The sequence below is a fragment of the Protomyctophum parallelum genome (genome assembly GCF_964188405.1).
Source record: "Protomyctophum parallelum genome assembly, chromosome: 6".
Classification (NCBI taxonomy): domain Eukaryota; kingdom Metazoa; phylum Chordata; class Actinopteri; order Myctophiformes; family Myctophidae; genus Protomyctophum; species Protomyctophum parallelum.
In genome coordinates this window covers 5059114-5081464 of record NC_139701.1, presented here as the reverse complement: position 1 = coordinate 5081464, position 22351 = coordinate 5059114, and the positions used below count along the sequence as shown (strand labels likewise).

The following is a 22351-nucleotide window of genomic DNA, read 5'->3' as shown; positions in this document are numbered from 1 at the left end:
AATTGAGGCCATGTAATGCCAAATGATTCGGCGGTGTGTTTGCAAGGTGAATCTTGAATTTCTCAGAATCGTTGCTTTCTGCAATGTGCTATCAAATGAGAAATGTCTCCCTATACTTTCTCAGCCTGAAGTTGGAGTTGGAGGCTAGCTACTGTAACGTATAAGTTGTGGATGAGTGCTTATATCCAATTTCATTAGATTAGCCCATTTAGGCCTGACGTCGAAATAAAAAAAAACGAAACGTTTTTCTTTTTTTTTGAATCTTTGAATATATATTCTTTCAGAGTGTGAAAGAATATATATTCAAAGATTCGTGCCGCATTTTTTTTACAAATAGCAGACCTACAAGCTCGTAGCGCCCCACTCGGTGGAGCGCTATGAGCTTGTAGATCTGCTATTTTTCAATAGCTAAAGCATAACATAATGCTTAGTTAAAACACCAAAAGGGCCAGAATGGGTTAGAGTTAGAATACATAATCTTTACAAATTATTGGACAAAACAAGAAAGGCTACACTTATTTCATAAGTGAATTGAACCTGGTAATTAAGCAGAATAAGCATTATGTTTCATGTAAAGCTCCACAACAGCAGGGCTTTCCCTACCTTATATAACTTTATCTTTTATTTAAGGGGGGGTAGGGGTTTAATACGATTTATTACTTCATCCTACTCCTTTTCGGACATCGTTGGTGTCATTTTTTATTTCAGTTTTGTTTTAACCTATTTTCGGCGGGAACCCCTTTTGGTGTTAGCATTATGTTATGCTTTAGCTATTGAAAAATAGCAGATCTACAAGCTCATAGCGCGCCACCGAGTGGCGCGCTATGAGCTTGTAGGTCTGCTATTTTTGAAAAATCGGAAGAACGACTGACATAGAAACACAGCTTTTTCAGGAAACAGTCAGGACGTAGAAGACATTTTTAGAATCTGATCTCAGGTCAGAATGTATTTGTTTTCAAATAATGTTCGAAATAAACTCATTCATAATAATGGGCCTGTTCATCTGTATACTCTTGTCAATAGACAAGAGTATACAGTAGCTGGATCATGACAACGCTGGTAGTTGAGTCAGAGAGACGTGTGGGTGTAGGGTGACAAGGTGAGCCACAACAATATCCAGGGATATAAACAGAATATATATATATATACACACACAGGGTTACCTACGTACTGTAACCTAATGTTTTGTTGTGATGACGTGATCAAACTGTATATATATATATATTGTTACAATGATTCAGCAGTCAGTCTTGAATCAATGTATGCAACTATGCAATGAATGCATCCAAAAGAGCTGAATAAATGTTTTATGGACCCAATAGTGATTATTATTTAAGTTATGCCATAATCATGTATTTTGCCATAATCAGGTATAGCGTTAAGGTACAGCCATGACAGCAATGGTACAAAAAAAAGAAAGATATATAATATTAATCATATTCAGTATTCAGTTTCGGCCTAGAATTTCCCTTTGAGAATCTCTTAAATCCTTTTAGGCCTGACCTCAAAATAAAAAAAAAGTCTTCTAAATCCTCCAGTATTCTGAAATAAATATTTTCACGATTTTTCAAAAATAGCAGACCTGCAAGCTCGTAGCTCGTAGCTAAATTATAACAATGTTTAACCCATTCTGACCGGGCACCCATTTTGGTGTCAGCATCATGTTATGCTTTAGCTATTTAAAAATAGCAGATCTACAAGCTCATATCGCGCCACCGAGTGGCGCGATACGAGCTTGTAGGTCTGCTATTTTTGAAAAATCGAAGAACGACTGTGACATTTTTAGAATCTGATCTCAGGTCAGAATGGGTTAATCAGACCAGTGTGTGTCCAGTGGAAACCTCGTATGAATCTGATCTCAGGTCAGAATGGGTTAAAACACTAAAAGGGGTTCCCACATCTGATGTCATGTTAGACCAACTCCCGTATGTCATGAAAGCCTCTATAGAGCAGTGCCAACATGCTTCATTCTGCTGTCAATTACCTAAAATCACGCCTCTGTGCTTTACAAGTCACGCCGTTTGCGGTTTTAAAAGTTACGTAACTGGGTCTTGTCTGCTGTGCTGTTTAAACATTCACAGATGCTGCTGGCTGAGAGGAGGAAGGACTGCAGTAAGATTGGGCATCGTCTTCCAGAATGAACTCTCCTCTGCCAGGACGTGTTGGACACAGAGAAACAATATTGTGTGCTTATAGAGCACCGAAGTCTGACGTCACTTTCAGTAGAGGGCGTCAGTCCCCAGGTTCATGTATTTGTTTAGTTGCATTGAAATCCCCATTGAGGCGATTTGAGATCGCCTCATAATATAACAACTGTGTTTGAAAAATAAACATGTCACCCCGGCCGCTTCACTCATATGGATATGAAGAATCAACTGACTGAGAGAAAACGCTAATGTTACTGCTGCTGAATTAGTTAGATTTTCACTAGAAGCAGACTGCATCATAATGAGTGACTGACTGTTGCAAACGATACAGAGACACCTCCCTGACAATAACGCCGAGACAGCTTGTTTATTTTTGGACCACAACGCTTATAGTAGACGATATTAAGATCACCCCATGTTATTCTCCATAGAGAAATTACTTCCGCGAACCGGGGGAATCGTCGGGATGAGCGAGTTACGTCAGGACTTCGGTGCTCTATACTCGGCACGCTTTGAGTGCATAACTGATTCTGAGAGAGAGAGAGACAAAACCATTCTAAACTGGTGAAACATTCTAGAACACCGTTTCTCAACAAATGGGTCGGGACCCATTATTACTCTGGGAAGCCCTGCTCTAGATGAGCTGGGAGAATGCACACTGGGCCCACTGCTCCTTCCTTATACATATTATGCATAATTGATATCCGCTGCCATTTGATATTTATTTTATTTGCACAAGAGACTCTGCTCTTTCATACACGTTATACATATTTGATATCCGGCTTTCATATTGTTACACTTTATCTATTCTTTACATAAGAGGCGCTATATAAGAGAATTCAATATGTATAAAAGCTTGTCATTTCATTGACCAATTACTTCCTTTCAGTACTTTCAGTATATGGAAATGTTTTATTCTTCTGACATTCTTAAGTTTTAAGAGTAGGACAAGGTTTTGTCTCTACAAATGGTTAGAGAAGCACAAGGTTTTGTCTCTACAAATGGTTAGAGACGGACAAGGTTTTGTCTCTACAAATGGTTAGAGAAGGACAAGGTTTTGTCTCTACAAATGGTTAGAGGAGGACAAGGTTTTGTCTCTACAAATGGTTAGAGAAGGACAAGGTTTTGTCTCTACAAATGGTTAGAGACGGACAAGGTTTTGTCTCTACAAATGGTTAGAGAAGGACAAGGTTTTGTCTCTACAAATGGTTAGAGAAGGACAAGGTTTTGTCTCTACAAATGGTTAGAGGAGGACAAGGTTTTGTCTCTACAAATGGTTAGAGAAGGACAAGGTTTTGTCTCTACAAATGGTTAGAGACGGACAAGGTTTTGTCTCTACAAATGGTTAGAGTAGGACAAGGTTTTGTCTCTACAAATGGTTAGAGGACAAGGTTTTGTCTCTACAAATGGTTAGAGTAGGACAAGGTTTTGTCTCTACAAATGGTTAGAGGACAAGGTTTTGTCTCTACAAATGGTTAGAGAAGGACAAGGTTTTGTCTCTACAAATGGTTAGGGAAGGACAAGGTTTTGTCTCTACAAATGGTTAGAGTAGGACAAGGTTTTGTCTCTACAAATGGTTAGAGGACAAGGTTTTGTCTCTACAAATGGTTAGGGAAGGACAAGGTTTTGTCTCTACAAATGGTTAGAGAAGGACAAGGTTTTGTCTCTACAAATGGTTAGAGAAGGACAAGGTTTTGTCTCTACAAATGGTTAGAGACAAAGTGTCAGGTCGATAACCTGCTGAAAAATGACAGTTTGCTGGACTTGGCAGGGCCAACTATCCCCTAAGACAGTCGTTACTGGATGTGTATGCCAACAGCCCAACACTCAGGCCTGTCCCGTCCGCCGCGTCGGTCTGATAGGAAAGGGAACAGAGCCCTCGTGACGTGGGTCTGATAGGAAAGGGAACAGAGCCCTCATGACGTGGGTCTGATAGGAAAGGGAACAGAGCCCTCATGACGTGGGTCTGATAGGAAAGGGAACAGAGCCCTCATGACGTGGGTCTGATAGGAGAGGGAACAGAGCCCTCATGACGTGGGTCTGATAGGAGAGGGAACAGAGCCCTCATGACGTGGGTCTGATAGGAGAGGGAACAGAGCCCTCATGACGTGGGTCTGATAGGAGAGGGAACAGAGCCCTCATGACGTGGGTCTGATAGGAGAGGGAACAGAGCCCTCATGACGTGGGTCTGATAGGAGAGGGAACAGAGCCCTCATGACGTGGGTCTGATAGGAAAGGGAACAGAGCCCTCATGACGTGGGTCTGATAGGAAAGGGAACAGAGCCCTCATGACGTGGGTCTGAGTGATAGGAAAGGGAACAGAGCCCTCGTGACGTGGGTCTGATAGGAAAGGGAACAGAGCCCTCATGACGTGGGTCTGATAGGAAAGGGAACAGAGCCCTCATGACGTGGGTCTGATAGGAAAGGGAACAGAGCCCTCATGACGTGGGTCTGAGTGATAGGAAAGGGAACAGAGCCCTCGTGACGTGGGTCTGATAGGAAAGGGAACAGAGCCCTCATGACGTGGGTCTGATAGGAAAGGGAACAGAGCCCTCATGACGTGGGTCTGATAGGAAAGGGAACAGAGCCCTCATGACGTGGGTCTGAGTGATAGGAAAGGGAACAGAGCCCTCATGACGTGGGTCTGATAGGAAAGGGAACAGAGCCCTCATGACGTGGGTCTGATAGGAAAGGGAACAGAGCCCTCATGACGTGGGTCTGAGTGATAGGAAAGGGAACAGAGCCCTCATGACGTGGGTCTGAGTGATAGGAAAGGGAACAGAGCCCTCATGACGTGGGTCTGATAGGAAAGGGAACAGAGCCCTCATGACGTGGGTCTGATAGGAAAGGGAACAGAGCCCTCATGACGTGGGTCTGAGTGATAGGAAAGGGAACAGAGCCCTCATGACGTGGGTCTGAGTGATAGGAAAGGGAACAGAGCCCTCATGACGTGGGTCTGATAGGAAAGGGAACAGAGCCCTCATGACGTGGGTCTGATAGGAAAGGGAACAGAGCCCTCATGACGTGGGTCTGAGTGATAGGAAAGGGAACAGAGCCCTCATGACGTGGGTCTGAGTGATAGGAAAGGGAACAGAGCCCTCATGACGTGGGTCTGATAGGAAAGGGAACAGAGCCCTCATGACGTGGGTCTGATAGGAAAGGGAACAGAGCCCTCATGACGTGGGTCTGAGTGATAGGAAAGGGAACAGAGCCCTCATGACGTGGGTCGTAGTGATAGGAAAGGGAACAGAGCCCTCATGACGTGGGTCGTAGTGATAGGAAAGGGAACAGAGCCCTCATGACGTGGGTCGTAGTGATAGGAAAGGGAACAGAGCCCTCATGACGTGGGTCGTAGTGATAGGAAAGGGAACAGAGCCCTCATGACGTGGGTCGTAGTGATAGGAAAGGGAACAGAGCCCTCGTGACGTGGGTCTGATAGGAAAGGGAACAGAGCCCTCATGACGTGGGTCTGAGTGATAGGAAAGGGAACAGAGCCCTCATGACGTGGGTCTGATAGGAAAGGGAACAGAGCCCTCATGACGTGGGTCTGAGTGATAGGAAAGGGAACAGAGCCCTCATGACGTGGGTCTGATAGGAAAGGGAACAGAGCCCTCATGACGTGGGTCTGAGTGATAGGAAAGGGAACAGAGCCCTCATGACGTGGGTCTGAGTGATAGGAAAGGGAACAGAGCCCTCATGACGTGGGTCTGATAGGAAAGGGAACAGAGCCCTCATGACGTGGGTCTGATAGGAAAGGGAACAGAGCCCTCATGACGTGGGTCTGATAGGAAAGGGAACAGAGCCCTCATGACGTGGGTCTGAGTGATAGGAAAGGGAACAGAGCCCTCATGACGTGGGTCTGATAGGAAAGGGAACAGAGCCCTCATGACGTGGGTCTGAGTGATAGGAGAGGGAACAGAGCCCTCATGACGTGGGTCTGAGTGATAGGAAAGGGAACAGAGCCCTCATGACGTGGGTCTGAGTGATAGGAAAGGGAACAGAGCCCTCATGACGTGGGTCTGAGTGATAGGAGAGGGAACAGAGCCCTCATGACGTGGGTCTGAGTGATAGGAAAGGGAACAGAGCCCTCATGACGTGGGTCTGAGTGATAGGAGAGGGAACAGAGCCCTCATGACGTGGGTCTGAGTGATAGGAAAGGGAACAGAGCCCTCATGACGTGGGTCTGAGTGATAGGAGAGGGAACAGAGCCCTCATGACGTGGGCTTTCGGTGGAGTAGCGTAAATGTTGTCGAGTTGCTGAGGCCGTTTGCGGTAAACGGCCGTGAGCTTATGCTTGGCACGCTTTGAGTGCATAACTGATTCTGTGTGTGTGTGTGTGTGTGTGTGTGTGTGTGTGTGTGTGTGTGTGTGTGTGTGTGTGTTGAACTTAAGAATGTGCAAGGGCAAAAAGGGAGGCCATTTCCCTGGATGGAGGTCTTGATGGAGGTGGCTACAGTACAGTTATGGAAAGAGGGCAGAGATAAGGATCTGCGTTTGTTTGGCATTCCTGGAGCCCTCTACAGCCTGCCAGGAAAGATCTAAATTAAAAAACAATTATCGCCGCTTACATGAAACAACAAACCTGCACAATCAGCACACATACGCAGGAAAGAAACGCTTGTTTTTTTTGTAAATATGTTAGTCCAGTCCACTTAAACTGCCGTTATAATTTTTCCATGCATCATTTAATTAACCCATTTAGGCCTGACCTCAAAATTAAAAAGAAAATCTTCTAAATCCTCCAGTTTTCTGAAATAAATATTTGACGATTTTTCAGAAATAGCAGACCTAGTGGCGCGCTAAGACACACACACACACACACACACGCGCAGTCGCGCGCGCGCACACGCACACGCACACCCCTCTAAGTGAATATTGAATTCATTCCTGAAACAGATACATTTGCATTTTTCAGTTATAAATATATACATGGCACATGCACATGTGTTACCATGCAATAGATAATGAGGGTTAAAAAAAACTACTGTGCAAAGTGGCCAACTTGGGACATGCTGATGTTTCTGACACCTGTCTCTACTAGCCATTAGGCTTGAGATGGCCTTGAGGCTAACACACAGCGGGTACCTTCTCCAATGCCAGGAATGTTAACAACCGTCTCTCATTTGCAATAATGCAAATGTCAGTGCAGTACCGTACGCTCTGTGGAAGTTAAAACTTTATCGAACAGAAGGGGCAGAGGAGCGTTAATCTTAACCATGCCTTAACACAAAACAGAACGTGCTTTCAATGCACGTCCATGATGGATGTGCAAGTCGAGCTAAACTGGATTCCTCTCTCTCTCTCTCTCTCTGTCCAAGTGTATTGTTTCATTTCCCATCCTCTGAAGAAAATCCCTCCAGAGATTGGGGAGTTAAAAGTGTTGAGAACAAAGAGCTGTCGATTAAGGCTGGAAGTTCCCTCTCTGAAGACACAGGGCACATGATGGCCTTTGACACCTGGGCAGAGGTACTATGGGGATGTGAAGTTCCCTCTCTGAAGACACAGGGCACATGACGGCCTTTGACACCTGGGCAGAGGTACCATGGGGATGTGAAGTTCCCTCTCTGAAGACACAGGGCACATGACGGCCTTTGACACCTGGGCAGAGGTACCATGGGGATGTGAAGTTCCCTCTCTGAAGACACAGGGCACATGATGGCCTTTGACACCTGGGCAGAGGTACTATGGGGATGTGCGTGCGGGAGGGAGGTCTGTCGCTCTTTGCCAGTGTTAATTAACTATAGAATAGAGAGAGGGTTTTGGCACAAAAGGGACGCTGTTGGGAGTGGAGTTCGCCCTGTCTCGCCTGTCAAATAAAACCCATACTCGCATACATCTCAGGCATCCTTCTACCATCTGCCCATCTGTCTTCACTAAGGCTGTCCTTCTGGCTCTATGTTTACGCCTCTCCTCGCTATGTGTGCACGATGGTAGATGCAAGAGAGGAAAGTCGGCTGTTGATCGCATCAACACAAAGCCGCCAAATGTTGTCAATAACGCAGTAAGCGAGACTAGCAAGGTTGTTGCACACCAGGGGCGGCGCAAATAAAACATACGACAATGATTGTACACCTGTATGAATATGAATGAGGCATAACCAAACCAAACAGCTGTTGAACATGAATGCAAATGAATGGTCCAAAATAAACGCTAGATGCTGTGCCGCTCCGCACGCCACGAGTGAACTTTGACACGACTGACCAACTGACCTGGTTATCGCTAACGTAAAACATAACAAATATCAAAAGCCTGGAACAGGAAAGAATGCCTTGTGAATATTAACTCCCTCCTGTGTGCTTGTTTTGAATATCAGATTCAGCATAAGCAGATCCTATGTCTCAGAGGCCAGGGGCCTGTGCTGCATAGTGTGTGTGTGTGTGTGTGTGTGTGTGTGTGTGTTTTGATGGGAAAACATACGAGTGATGTTTGTGTTGGTACCTCAGAGTAGGACAGATGAATGAGTCAAGAAACAAAGCCGCTCTCTTGCTCATACGCACACACAGGTGTACATTAGAAACACAAAAACAACCTGATTCACACACGCACACACACACACGCACAGCAGGAAGCAGCTGTGGAGCAGGTCAGTAATGTGCTGTTCTATAAAGTTTAAACAGAAATTTCTCTAAAAGAGATGTCTGACAACGCTGAAACGCGTTCGTTGCTGCTGCTCTGCAGCATACCATGTCAAAGTGCCTTAAAACATGAGTTCCGTGAGTGCTGGTTTTCTCTTTTAGAGAAAATTCTGTTTAAGTTATTTACCGACCACTCTGCTATTTTTGAAAATTCTTGAAATTGTTGAATATTAAAACAATAATAATAATAATAATAATAAACTCTTCTGGGGGTCCCTGGCACAGAATATTTTCAGATGGGGGTCCGCGGCCAAATATATATCCATTTGGGGGAGCCTGGCACGAAGAAATTGGAGAACTACTGATCTACAGCAGTGGTTCGCAAACTCTTCGGGGTGGAGACCCAAAAGAGAGACCCTAACCAGTGAAAATAGCAGATCTACAAGGATTTGCGTACAGGATTTTGTTTTGGAGGGGTAACAGAGTAGAGCAGAGTAACAGAGTAGTACAGAGATGAACTGTGTTCTGGTGAGTTTAATACTTTTATCAGGCTTGCTTTACTAACGTAGTTCTACAGAACTTAATTTGATGCCTGAAGACGTATCTTTATAACCATGAATTATTTAAGTGAACATCTCTGTATCATCTTTATGATTGCATGCACTGCCCAGATCCCCCAGAGTGACCTGCATTTCCCCCAGAATGTATTTAATATAGCAGAATAAGTTCCAGTGTTATAGTGAATTCTGGGGACTTTGATACCAAATCCAGGGGAAATCCATGACGGTCGGTCATGGCTCCCAGTTCCCACCTGATGTTGTGAGGGAGTTCTAAGGGCCGATTCATACTCCTATTTTACCGCTGTAATGCCCATTTGATTTCGGCTCGTCAGAAATTTTCAGTAGCACCGAAGAGCCGACTTTAGGACGGTACCCGCTCCCCCGAACCTCAAATGACGTCACATTGTAGGCTCTACAGAGCCGAACCGACTTTTATTCGGCTCTAAAATAGGAGTATGAATGGCACCTAACTGCTCCAGACCGCACTGAATAACTGCTAGCTTGCATAATGTCTTCAGACTAGGACTGAGGTCCAGGACGTACAGGTTATCATTGGGTGTGGTCCCTCCAAAGATGATGACACCATCTTCCACAATGCAACAGCAGCCCCTCGGTCATCCAAAATGGGTCATTCACCTTGGGCTTCACCTTAACCCATTCTGAACGGGCACCCATTTTGGTGTCAGCATCATGTTATGCTTCATCTATTTAAAAATAGCAGATCTACAAGCTCATATCGCACCACCGAGTGGCGCGATACGAGCTTGTAGGTCTGCTATTTTTTTTTTAATCGAAGAACGACTGATATTTTTAGAATCTGATCTCAGGTCAGAACGGGTTCGTCAGACCAGCGTGTGTCCGGCGGAAACCTCGTATGAATCTGATCTCGGGTCAGAATGGGTTAAAGGACAACTTTAGTTTTTTTCAACCAAGGTTCATGTTTTAGGTTGTTATTAGAGAAACTAAAAGGTGAGTGTTATTTTTATTTCATTTGCTGCATTGTTTTGTTTTGGGGATTTTTGCAGTTTTTGACAGGGGGGCGGGGGCATTCGAGCATGGGGCTAAATATGTATTTATTTTACAAAATATTATGGCGATTTATTATTTTGTTATTTACTATAGTCCTAATAAACCCCAAGAAATTACATCAGACCACAAAAGATCACAGGATCTATTGAATGTGACAAACTGACATATTGAGCCTATACACACAGTATAAGCCTTCCCCCAGTAGGCTACCTTCACATTCAGTAGTTCTTGTGATCTGCTGTTGCCAGATGTAATTTCCTGGCGTTTATTAGGACTATAGTAAACCATGAAAAAAGAAATCACCGTAAAATTATGTAAAAAGGTACATATTTAGCCCCATGCTCGAATGCCCCCGCCCCCCTGTCAAAAAGAGCTCAAATCCCTAAAACAAAAGAAAGCAGCAAATGAAAGAAAATTAACACTCACCTTTTAGTTTCTCTAATAACAACCTAAAACATGAACCTTGGTTGAAAAAAACTAAAGTTGTCCTTTAAGTGCCTGCTAGGAAACAGTCTGTGGACTGACTTTCCACACATCATTTAAGATCCAAATGTCACCCCCACTCCAGTCCGTGCCACCAAATATGTACATTGTAGGCAAAGGCTGAATGACCAAAGCATCCTTCTGGAAGAAGCTGTGCGAAGGAAGGCATGGTCAGCCATGGCTGGTCTCTGTTCTTGTCTCACCTGGTACAGTACTTTGGTCGATTGTTTTAAATGTGCTCTATAAATAAAGTTTGATTGAGTTTGATATATTTATTATATGTCGAAAAAGAGAATGGGATTTTTACTCGAGTCTCGACCCATAAATGGGTCCCGACCAACCCGTTTGGGAACCCCTACAGCACACCTTAAAAGCAACTGAGACTGCTTGTTCCTGCCTAATATGGCTGTAAAAAAAACAGTCCAGCCAGTACCTTGAGTTAGTAGTTCTTCACATCAGACATGATGTCAAGGACTACAGTACTAACTCAAGGTACTGTACGTATCAAGCCCTACCACACTAGTACGCACATTGCTGAAGCATGACGGCTGCTTTTTATACGCAGGATAAAAACAATGGACTGAGAATGTGTGTCTGTTTTCTTCCTCTCAAGCTGGTGCGCTACTGCAGGCTTTGAGGCCGAGGGTGAGGAGGGTTGGCAGATAGGGATGGTGGGGAAGGCTGGGGAAGGGAAAATGAGAGACAAAACAAGCCAGAATCATGGAGGAACAGAAAAGAAAAAAAAGAGCACAGTTGGCAGCTCCACATTGCCACCTAGGGGATCATAATGATTTCCAGGCAAAGTGTGGACTCTACAGTGTCAGCTTGACAGGTTGTTGGTGTGGAGTTTTACGTGATCTGTGATCCAATTGCAGAGCAATAAATCCCAGTAGTGGTGTCTTAAATATAGTTTCTGATTCAATGTCTTTACTATTCCTATAGTCATTTATTTTATAACTATCATTTGACCGGGTGTTTATTTTGCCTGTCACAGCGAACAGGTTGTTTATCTACTCTGGCTATAGCTTTGAATAAGAAACATGAATTGCTTTTGACTCCGTACTGCAGCTAAGAGCCAGACATTTCCTAACGCATTGTCAAATAAAACAATCCAGTCTGGCAGTGTGCCGCGGGTTCGACTCCCGATCCTGACGGCCTTTACTGCATGTCTTCCCCCCCCCCCCCCCACCATCTCTCTCCCCATTTCCTGTCAGCCCACCGTCTGCCCCTCCATAAAATATATAAAATAAAGGCGAAAACCAGAAGAAAAAAAAAATATCAAAAATAAAACTGGCAACCGTGTTCGTCTTTCTGTAAGCTCCTTAGAAATGTGATTATATATATATTATTATGACATTTCTACAGTGGAAGTGGATGATGAAGTTTGGGGGGTTAAAACTTGCTAAATTGGAAGGTGTACTAAATAATTGTAGCCCTCTTTTCTGGAATGTCCCTCTGCCTCCGTGGAGAGAGCCAGCCACGTCTTAACCCATTCTGAACGGGCACCCATTTTGGTGTCGGCATCATGTTATGCTTTATCTATTGAAAAATAGCAGATTTCTGCTATTTTTGAAAAAAATCGAAGAACGACTGACATTTTTTAGAATCTGATCTCAGGTCAGAATGGGTCGTCAGACCAGCGTGTGTCCAGTGGAAACCTCGTGTGAATCTGATCTCAGGTCAGAATGGGTTAAATGACTGCCACTGCATGAGACGCATGCCTGCTGAGCTCAATCATTAAAAGCCGTCACTACAAACTAATCACATCACGTCAAGTCATTTGTTGCCTGGGGATGAGGTGGGACTCTGAACTGTAGCCGTTTAATTATGCATGACGGGTATTTATCTTAGCTGTTAAAAGAGGGAAATGCAGGTCAATTTCACGCTGGCTTCATGAGATGATATATCTTTTCCCTTTAGTGTAGAGACAGGAAATGTAGTGATGATGACAGAGAGGGGAAACAAACAACACAACAACGCCAACAGTCTCCTGAATCTGAATGGACTGGGTGGATGTTACATGCTCTCTTGAACACACTCACATATTCTCTTAACCCATTTTGGACTGAAGTCGATTAAAAAGGCTTCTAAATCCTAACCTTTTTCTGAAAAACCCTTGTTTCTATGTCAGTGGGGCTCAACCTTTTTCATGTCAAGGACCCCCAGAATTATCTCTATTGGGCCACAGGACCCCCCCCATCTCAGAATATGACCGCACATTTACAGTATTTACAATATTATATGATGCATGGAAAGTCAAGTCAGCTGTGAGACAAAGGGAGAGAGAGAAGGGGAGGGTGAAAGCAGGAGTGACAGGAGAGAAACAGAATAAGGAAGCTAATAGTGACAGACAGACCGGTGGCCAAACGGAAAGCTAGAGACAGAGAGGCCGAGACAGCTATAGAGACAGAGAAAGAGAGGGAGAGTGAATGAGAATATATGAGAGAGAGAGAGAGAGAGAGAGAGAGAGAGAGAGAGATGAGAGAGAGAGAGAGAGAGAGAGAGAGAGAGAGAGAGAATGAGCAACAGGCTTCCTGTTGTTGTGCCTCAGGACAAACTCCACAATGACCTTCAGAATGTCACAATACTCACATGAAAGTTTCCTATTAAAACCCTTCCTCGGCTACAAACAACGTCATTTATCCTGTCCCTCCATTTCAGACCCGTATGCAATCACATGCATCTTTTTTTCTTTCTTTTTTTTTTTTATCCCACGATTTTGTAACCCAGTTTTCTTTTCACCCAGTGCCAATTATCTAATGTAATCCTGGGCGCTACACTTCCTCTGCCAACCTGGGGGGGCAGCGGACTGACCTCATGCCTCCTTCTATGCATGAGGAGTCCAAGCTGCTTCTTTTCACCAGCCGGAATTTCCCCAGCCGGACGTAGCGCGTGGAAGGGAACACGTTATTCCGACCAGTTCCTTTCCCCTCCATCAGGCGCCCCAGCTGGCCAGGGGGAGGCAGTTTTAGAGACCAGGATTACGGCATGTTTTTGTGAGGGTATCTACCCTAGGGGACACGGGGAGAACATGCAAACTCCACACAGAAAGGCCCTATCGCCAACCCCCGCCTCGGGTATGGGCACTGATGACGCAATCACATGCATCTTGTCCACCCACACCACCTTCCCCCTACTATACTAAACAGACTGTCCTTGTTACCAACCCCTCTGACGTGATCACTTTTAATATTAAAAGGTTTTGACAGCACCTGCCCAGTGCGCACGCGCGCACACACACACACACACACACACACACACACACACACACACACACACACACACACACACACACACACACACACACACACACACACACACACACACACACACACACACACACACACACACACACACACACTAAACTTTCGCCTCGAATAAGATTGCTGAACGATAAATGACCCCTAAATATAATTTAATATAATTAATAATATCCTTGGGATTGTGGGTGGGGGGAGGGTGGGATAGGGGATTGAGTTTTATTTTTTATATTTTATCTGTCTGTTTAACCCATTCTGAACGGGGATCATGTTATGCTTTAGCTATTGAAAAATAGCAGATCTACAAGCTCATATGGCGCGCTACGAGCTTGTAGGTCTGCTATTTTTGAAAAGTCGAAGAACGACTGACATTCTTATAATCTGATCTCAGTGTGTGTCCAGTGGAAACCTCGTATGAATCTGATCTCAGGTCAGAATGTGTTAATACTTGCCCCTGGGCTTCGGTTACAAAAACCTGAATAAAAAGATTTTGAAAAGAAAAGAGATAATTGACACTGGGTGAAATCGTGGGATAAAATTTGTTGGATAGCCTTAAGGCCTGGATTTTCAGGAGTGAGCTGACCACTGGAGCTGAAATAACGTTGAGCGGTGGTCAGTAAAAACAGAGAGAAGGGCTGGAGCGGTGGTTTGCTCTTCACCGCGGCTTGTGATGTCATGTTGTAGTTCGGTGGTCACCTCAGTGATGTCATGTTGTAGTTCGGTGGTCACCTCACCACCGAAAATCCAGACTATGTATGAGCCTTTACTGGGCGCTTGAGTACCACTAGTAGGAGGAGGAGGGCGGGACCATTTACTCAAACCCGCGGCGATTTCCATGCTCACCCATCTGACAGTGACGCCCATGTGTCCGCATTAATAAAACCGTGAGAGCTTCTACGCCACATCTTTAAACAACAAGAAGGAACCCTTGTTTCCTTTTACTGGACATGATATAAAAGACAAACATTTGGCAAATATCCTTTGAAAATAGCAGATCTACAGAGTCTCAACACCTCTTAGTTAGATTTACCAATTTGGCTATACTGACACACAAGAAGAAGTATATGCAGTTTAAGTGGTTCAAAGCCATGACTCAATAATATCACATGGTCAACATTACAGGGAAAAGGAATTTACCCCCCACACACACACACACACACACCCTCAAAATTAAATAGCATTTAGCTAATTGCATGCACTGTGTGTCCCATGCCCATTAGAATTAAAACCAGCTGGACTACCACAGCAGCACTCTTCATGACCACAGTGGGAAACCTGTTTTGAAATTCTGCATGCGGTGACTAAATTATAAACTAAGTTCCCCAGGCACTCAAGAGCATGTGCAAGTTAAGCTTAAAACCAAACTTTTTGCCCTCTGATTTAAGGACAACGGCTCAGATACCCGCAGGATTGTCTTCCCCAGCTTGGCTTTAGCCTTTAGTGAAAATGAGAGGCAGGAAGTAGGAACGGAGAGGACAAGGTGGCCCGATTAGCCAAACCCCGGTCAATAATACCAGGCTGCAACAAGGTATTGAACTGCATAGATAGATTCACTCAATACCAAGAGCTGTGTGTACAGCTGCATTTCAGAAGTCAAAGCAATGTGATTTTCATTCCTTTTTTTTTACCCTACTTTGAAGGATTAGAAGCATTTTCAATGGAAGCCAGTTACATGAAGCTACAAATTGATGTCTGACACCTGAATAACTCGGATGATTTGAGCCCTTTTCTTTAATAGAACAGGGTGCAAGGCTAGAACGACAACGTTTAAATGTCCATTACATCTCCGTCATGCCTCACACTTGGCTGTGACACACTACAAAAAAAGAAAGCAGAACAGCTGAGCTGGCTTTATTTCCTTTCAGCGTCCAGCAGTGAGCAGTGAGGAATCAGTCATGTTTATGTTTCACCATTCCATTCCCACTGTACTTCTCCCTCCGTTCGGTCAATGGAATTAAAAACCCTGGCCAGTGGTCACGCTTGGTCATTTTAGAGATTTGTTCGCTGCCAATGCGAACGCAGTAGAGCGGACACAAATCAAACACAAAGTCTGTACAGTCTGTACAGTAGGTAATAGAATGGAACAGTTCAATGCCCTGACTGCACTAGTTTTGTACCTAAAATTAGTATCAGCCTAAAGGAGAACTTACTACATCTAAAGAACATAACTGTCATTGCCGTAATGTAGTACCATGCATACGTTTCTCTTCAGCATATAACTACAGTTAGTCATTGTATCATAATACTCTACAATGTAGAGTACTATCTTTATTGTATATTTCTTGTTCTACCCATCAACCAGAGAACTTTACTGAACTTATACATCAATGAACAGCCCTCATATCCATTTCCTGTTTATATCTTTAAAGAGCAACATTGCCAGTTTTGAACCTGAATCTTGAAATCTATTTTAAGGAGTGCATGTAAAAATGGTGTTTTCTTCAGAGCTCCAGGCTCCAGAAAAACGCAGCTCAACCAATGAAATGGCAGAGATGTTCCAGCATCAAGTCTCTTTTAGTGTAACATCACAATAACGACAACATAGTGCCATGCCATATCAGATGAACTCACAGGGGAATAAGTAGTTGCTGCATCCCTACTTTTTAAGTGGTGCAACCACTTCCTTAAGTGACTGTGTGTGTGTGGGTGGATGGGTAGCTGGGTGTCTGGGTATGAGCACGAAAACAGCATGGTTGTTTTTCACCATTTGTGCGGTACCTAACGCACACACAAACACACATGCACGTATTAAATGGTAAATGGTAAATAGTGCATTTATATAGCGCCTTTATCCAAGGCGCTTTACAGAGATTGTGCATTACATTCACCCATTCATACACCGATTGCGGCGGAAGCCATGCAAGGTACCAACCAGCACATCGGGAGCAATTGGGGGTTCAGTGTCTTGCCCAAGGACACTTCGACATGTAGACAGGAGGAGCCGGGATTCGAACCGCCGACCCATGGATCATTGGATGACCTGCTCTACCTCTTGAGCCACAGTCGCCCTGTTAACTGTATACCGTAATTTCCGGACTATCAGCCGCGACTTTTTACCCATGATTTGAACCCTGCGGCTTATACAACGGTGCGGCTAATCTATGGATTTTTACAGCAACTTGGGTGCATTCCTGTGGGTCTGGAACCCCCCCCCCCCCCCCCCCCCCCGGGGACCCCCACACGGAGTTGCACCACTTACTTCACACAGGTGTGATTTTTCTTTTACAGAACAACCTACCTGTAGACTGGCTGCATCTCTCGGGCGATGCCCAGGACAGCTCCGGGAGAGAAGCGATCAAACTCCTCGAAGAGATCCCTGATGTTAGTTCTGTACTTCAGGTCCAGGTCAAGCTGAACGATGCGCGTCAGACCTGAAAGAAGCCAAGTCAGATTTAAGAACAAACACATAATAGTTCACAAGCACACGCACGCGCACACACACACACAATATCAATAAGAGTTAGATGTGGCTCGCGCACCGCTCACTGCCCAATTCGGGGTGCAAATGGAGTTGCTCTTTGGAAGCGGGCCCAGAAGACAATGTGGCCAAAGATTATGTGTAGAGACCTTTTGTTCTTTGTGGTGGTTGATTGAGAGTACCTTTTTCCAACTGACTGGCTTTGTGCAGCAAACTTGACCAAAAAAGGGAAAAGAGGAATGTCCAGACGAAGAGTTTAAAGTTGAACTCAAAAGGTTTATTTGATCCAAGTTGAAAACAAAAATAAAGATACTTTTAGCATATAAACTGTAACTGAGAATAGAAGGAGGTGTAGAACAAAAACCAGACGTAAAAAACTGTAAACCTCCAATCAACAACACCTGGCCCTCTGATGGCCAGGTAATTGATGTCCTCTCTGCCATGTCTGTAGGGGGTGACAAAGCACACTGACAGGAATGTTAGACATGGCATGAAGTGATGGCCTATTATAGATCGGCTCCTACATTATGTACGTGGCCAACAAAAGGTCTAAAACTGAAAAAAGAACAAATATAACTGAAGGCCATGTCATTGTGTATGCCAACTATGCAATTGCAAGCACTGTAAAACCCAGGTGGTTGACAATTGTTATATGTCCTGCATTTGCAAATCACATCTGCAACATTTAAGTTACATTTAAATGTTGCAGATGTAATTAACTAATATATCTATTAATATTATTATCTAGCAGCATATCTCCAGGGATACAGCTCTTATAATCACTGAATATATAGTATTTAGTTGGTCTTATTTCTCTCCATAACGCCTGATAGCTGTAGTATATATAGACCAGTAAAGACGCCTCGAATGGACAGGTATCAGTCAAAAGGGAGACATCGAAGAGGAAGGATGGATGGGGAAGGATCAACATAATTATGGAATGACAGAACCGCTCAGCTCCATATTTGGAGATCTAACGGTTTGAGGTCAGATGTAGAGTTGCTGGCCAATATTGATGACATCAGGGATCTCCCTATATGGGCTTAATATTGATGACATCAATATTATGTCACGTGATGTCAGGTGCTCCATCCCTGATGATGTCACGTGCTTCATCCCTGATGTCACGTGCCCGACCAACACACAAACTGACGGGAAATGCACGATTCCGTAGTTAACTGAGACAACAAGGGGGTTTATAAAGAGGATACTGTACCGTATGTTGTATTGGGTTTGTATTGCTGACCCCACACACACACAAGGACATTTCAATGGAAATGTATAAATAAATGCCATGCATTATTTAACGATCAGCCAGGCATGCATCTGTACGCCTGTGTACAGTACAGCACGTCTATGATTGGTACCTTGTTCTTTGTGAATGAATCATAACACCAGTATCCAGGAAATAAAGACCCTCATCTGTTCATTGTTCTACTTCCTCTGTTTTGCTAGTTGGCATGGCGTTGAAAGGTGGGGAAATAGTCTGGACGCTGTACTGGCGTACCATGGACCCGACAGTAATCGCTGCACGGCTGAAAGAGTGACGTCAAAATTGATAAACAAGGTCTGTCTGTGATTTAACCACTTAACCACTTAACCACAAACACATACAAAGTTACTTTGGCATTAAAAGTTAAAAATGGGAAACAGAAAATGTTTAATAGTATTCTCTGCAGCTGTTTGGTCTTGTGGCCATAAGGACTCTTGTTGTTGTTACCAGTCTGTTCCCTTATTTTATTATATTATATAATGTATGTACTGTATGTTTTTGTTTTGGGTTTTTTGTTTATTTGAGTAATTGTATTTTCTGTATTATGTTTTGTTCCGTTGTATTGTCTGTTTGTAAAAAAAAAAAGGAAAAGAATAAAAATGCAATAAATATATTGTAAAAAGAATAAAAAAGAATAAAAGTTAAAAATTGCATCATAATTTGTTGAAATGCGTCACGCTCTGAGATTTTAGAATTTTTGTTTCCGCATATTAATGATATGACCAAGATTACTAGTGGTTAGCAGCTGGGTGGAGTGGACTACATGGGGTTCATGTCTCATGATGGTGGACTGACAGCAGCATAGTCTGCAGGTGACTTGCTTGCATAGTAAAAACCCTCTGTCACGTGGTGAAGAGGAACAAATTAGGAAGGAAGAGGTGGTACAAGTACAAACTTTTCTTCTGTTGTTGTTCCACGCTTCACAAACATGGCAGCATGTCACTCTCAGTTCACAGAGAGGATTGTGTGCACATCCCACAGCCTACCGTAATTTCCGGACTATAAGCCGCACCTGAATATAAGCCACACCAGCCAAATTTAGGGAAAATCCCATATACAAGCCGCACCGGACTATAAGCCGCACCGGACTATAAGCCGCAGCTACGTTAGCTCAGAGCCTGAGATGGCTCTGCGTCAGCTGTAAAAATCCATAGATTAGCCGCACCGTTGTATAAGCCGCAGGGTTCAAATCATGGGTAAAAAGCCGCGGCTTATAGTCCGGTATATTCAGGTCAGGTGCTGTTTTGGTACTTACATTACACCTGTAAATAGTTTTCACGTTTTTGAGGTATCTCGATTTTACTGTCATCATTGTGTTGTGAATGAAGGCATGGGGGACCCGAATGGAAACAAGATCGCAAGGTCTTTTTTCCGGTGCTATATCCTTTTGGATAAATGTGCTTTGACTGTACCATGTACTGTTTTTGTATTTGTTATTGTCTAATAATAATGAAACTGTCAGGATGTAATAGACATTTTTAGAATCTGATCTCAGGTCAGAATGGGATAAAAAAATCAATCAATCGATAAAGGAAGAGGAAGAACATCCGCACACCAGTTTGTAGAGCTCAGAGACTTACTTTATTTTAAGGCAACAAAATGCAACGTTTCTACTGACTAGGGCCCCTTTTCCACTATGGGGTGGAACCAGAACCAGAACCAGAACTTTCCAGGACCCAGAACTACCAAGAACCATGTGTAGTTCCAGAACCAAGTTCTGCTTCCGTTTCCATATAACCAGAACCCAGAACCTGTTAAGTCTGCCCCCCCCCCCCCCCTATTCCCCCACTGCTGAGTAGCTTGGCCGGCAGGGCCCCCTCCCCCTTGGCACGGCCGGGGGGGTCCCGGAATACAGAGATATTCATGTTTAAATAATGACTGGTTATTATTCAACAGTGGTGGAAAGTAGCTGTATATAGTATTCTACTTAAATACATTTCGGCCATTTGAAAATAGACAAACTACAAGCTCGATGAGACACGTGAGCTTGTAGATTGTCTATTTTCAAATTTATTTGCTTTATTGTACTTTTTTAAACCAATAATATGAACATATTCTTATATGCCACATGTGCCACAGCTGTGGCAGCCACATGCCACAGCTGTCACATATATTTCTTATACATAATAGATATACTGTATATGCACATACTGTAGTTTATATGAACATGGATATATGCAGAATACATTATATATAGGCTATATTTGCCGATATGGATTTCCTTTCCATGTGGGGAGTGGGACAACAGTAAAACACCCGTTTTAAATGCATTCGACCAGTTGTTCTTTACCTGTCTACAATATTTTGCTTAAACTGCAAGAGAAAAATATATCTCATATGGGCTATAGCTCATATGATGATAAATGATAACCCACCTTTTGAATATAGCATTTAACATTGTGTGGGTTGCAAATATAGTGCCTCTTGAGCAGATTGAGCAAATTGTGCCATAACATCCAGTCCAGTTGTAATGTCAATATCAAGAAATGTGCAAATACAAATCATTTAACCGTTGTGCTAGTTGAATTTAATTCTTCCAATGTGTAGTATTGTGTACTGTATTGTACTGTATTGTAGCACATTTCTAGTAATGATATGCCTAATGCCTTGCCCTGAAAAAGAAAGAAAATTCTGTTCTGGCAATTTAGAATAGATTATATGGCGCTCTCGCGCGCGAGCACACGCACGCAAACACATACACGCACGCAAACGCAAACACATACACACACACACACACACATCTGCAGTTAGCCTAGCTGTTAGCTGTAGTGTAGAACAACAACTGCAAGCAAACAACTCGTCGCGACAGCTTTATGGCTCTCTCTCTCTCTCCCTCACGCACACACAAGCTCTGTCTCTCCCTCTCTCGTGGCCATAGTGTTTCTGTGTGCTTTTCCAGGTTATTTTTCTGTGTGTCCGCTGTCGCTGTGTCGCACTTAGGAGTTTAAAATGTGCGCTGTTGTGTTGTGTGCGCTTCTCCTCGCTCCGGTCTCCTCAGATGCTCAGAGTGCTGTCACCTCAGCTCGACCAATCGAGAGCAGCAGCGCTGCTGGCCCCGCCCATAGGTTCCCAGAACTCAGCGTTAGTACTACCTCAAAAGCAGGGCCGAAAAAAGGTTCTGAGAACCTGGTCTGAAACCGTGCCGTACCGCGCTGTGCGCTGTGGAAACAAACCCAGAACTAAAAAAAATAGGTTCAGGTTCTGGATAGTTCTGGTTCCACCCCATAGTGGAAAAGGGGCCTAGGTCTTCAGGTTTTTGCCTGATGAAGACCTAGCCGGTCGAAACGTTGCATTTTTGTTTCCATGACTAGTGGGCATGGGCTAGTGCAGGGGTTTTAAACTGATTGTGAACCAGGGACCACCACCTTGACTATAAGAATCAACCTGGGGACCACTGTTGTGATGCAATGGGATATGGGCTAAAGATTAGTGCTTTCGTAATACTTGCTATGGAATACTGTTTCTAAAACGATGGTCCACGGACTTAACTGATATACAGTACTGACACATGTGGCCCTATCTTTGGCGTGCCTTAACCTTTTTTCCCTAAACTTTTTTGCCACATTTTACTATAATAATGTGTGTGTGTGTGTGTGTGTGTGCGCG

At 43.8% G+C, this 22351-nt stretch overlaps 1 protein-coding gene across 1 annotated transcript in view; it reads right to left on the bottom strand.

The window, feature by feature from the left end:
- Positions 1 to 22351, bottom strand: part of xxylt1 (xyloside xylosyltransferase 1) — a 52648-nt gene that overhangs the window by 14959 nt on the left and 15338 nt on the right. Inside the window, exon 4 of the mRNA XM_083767453.1 lies at positions 17293 to 17425. Coding sequence (XP_083623579.1) covers positions 17293 to 17425 — 133 coding nt within the window. The remainder of the gene's footprint in view (positions 1 to 17292; positions 17426 to 22351) is intronic.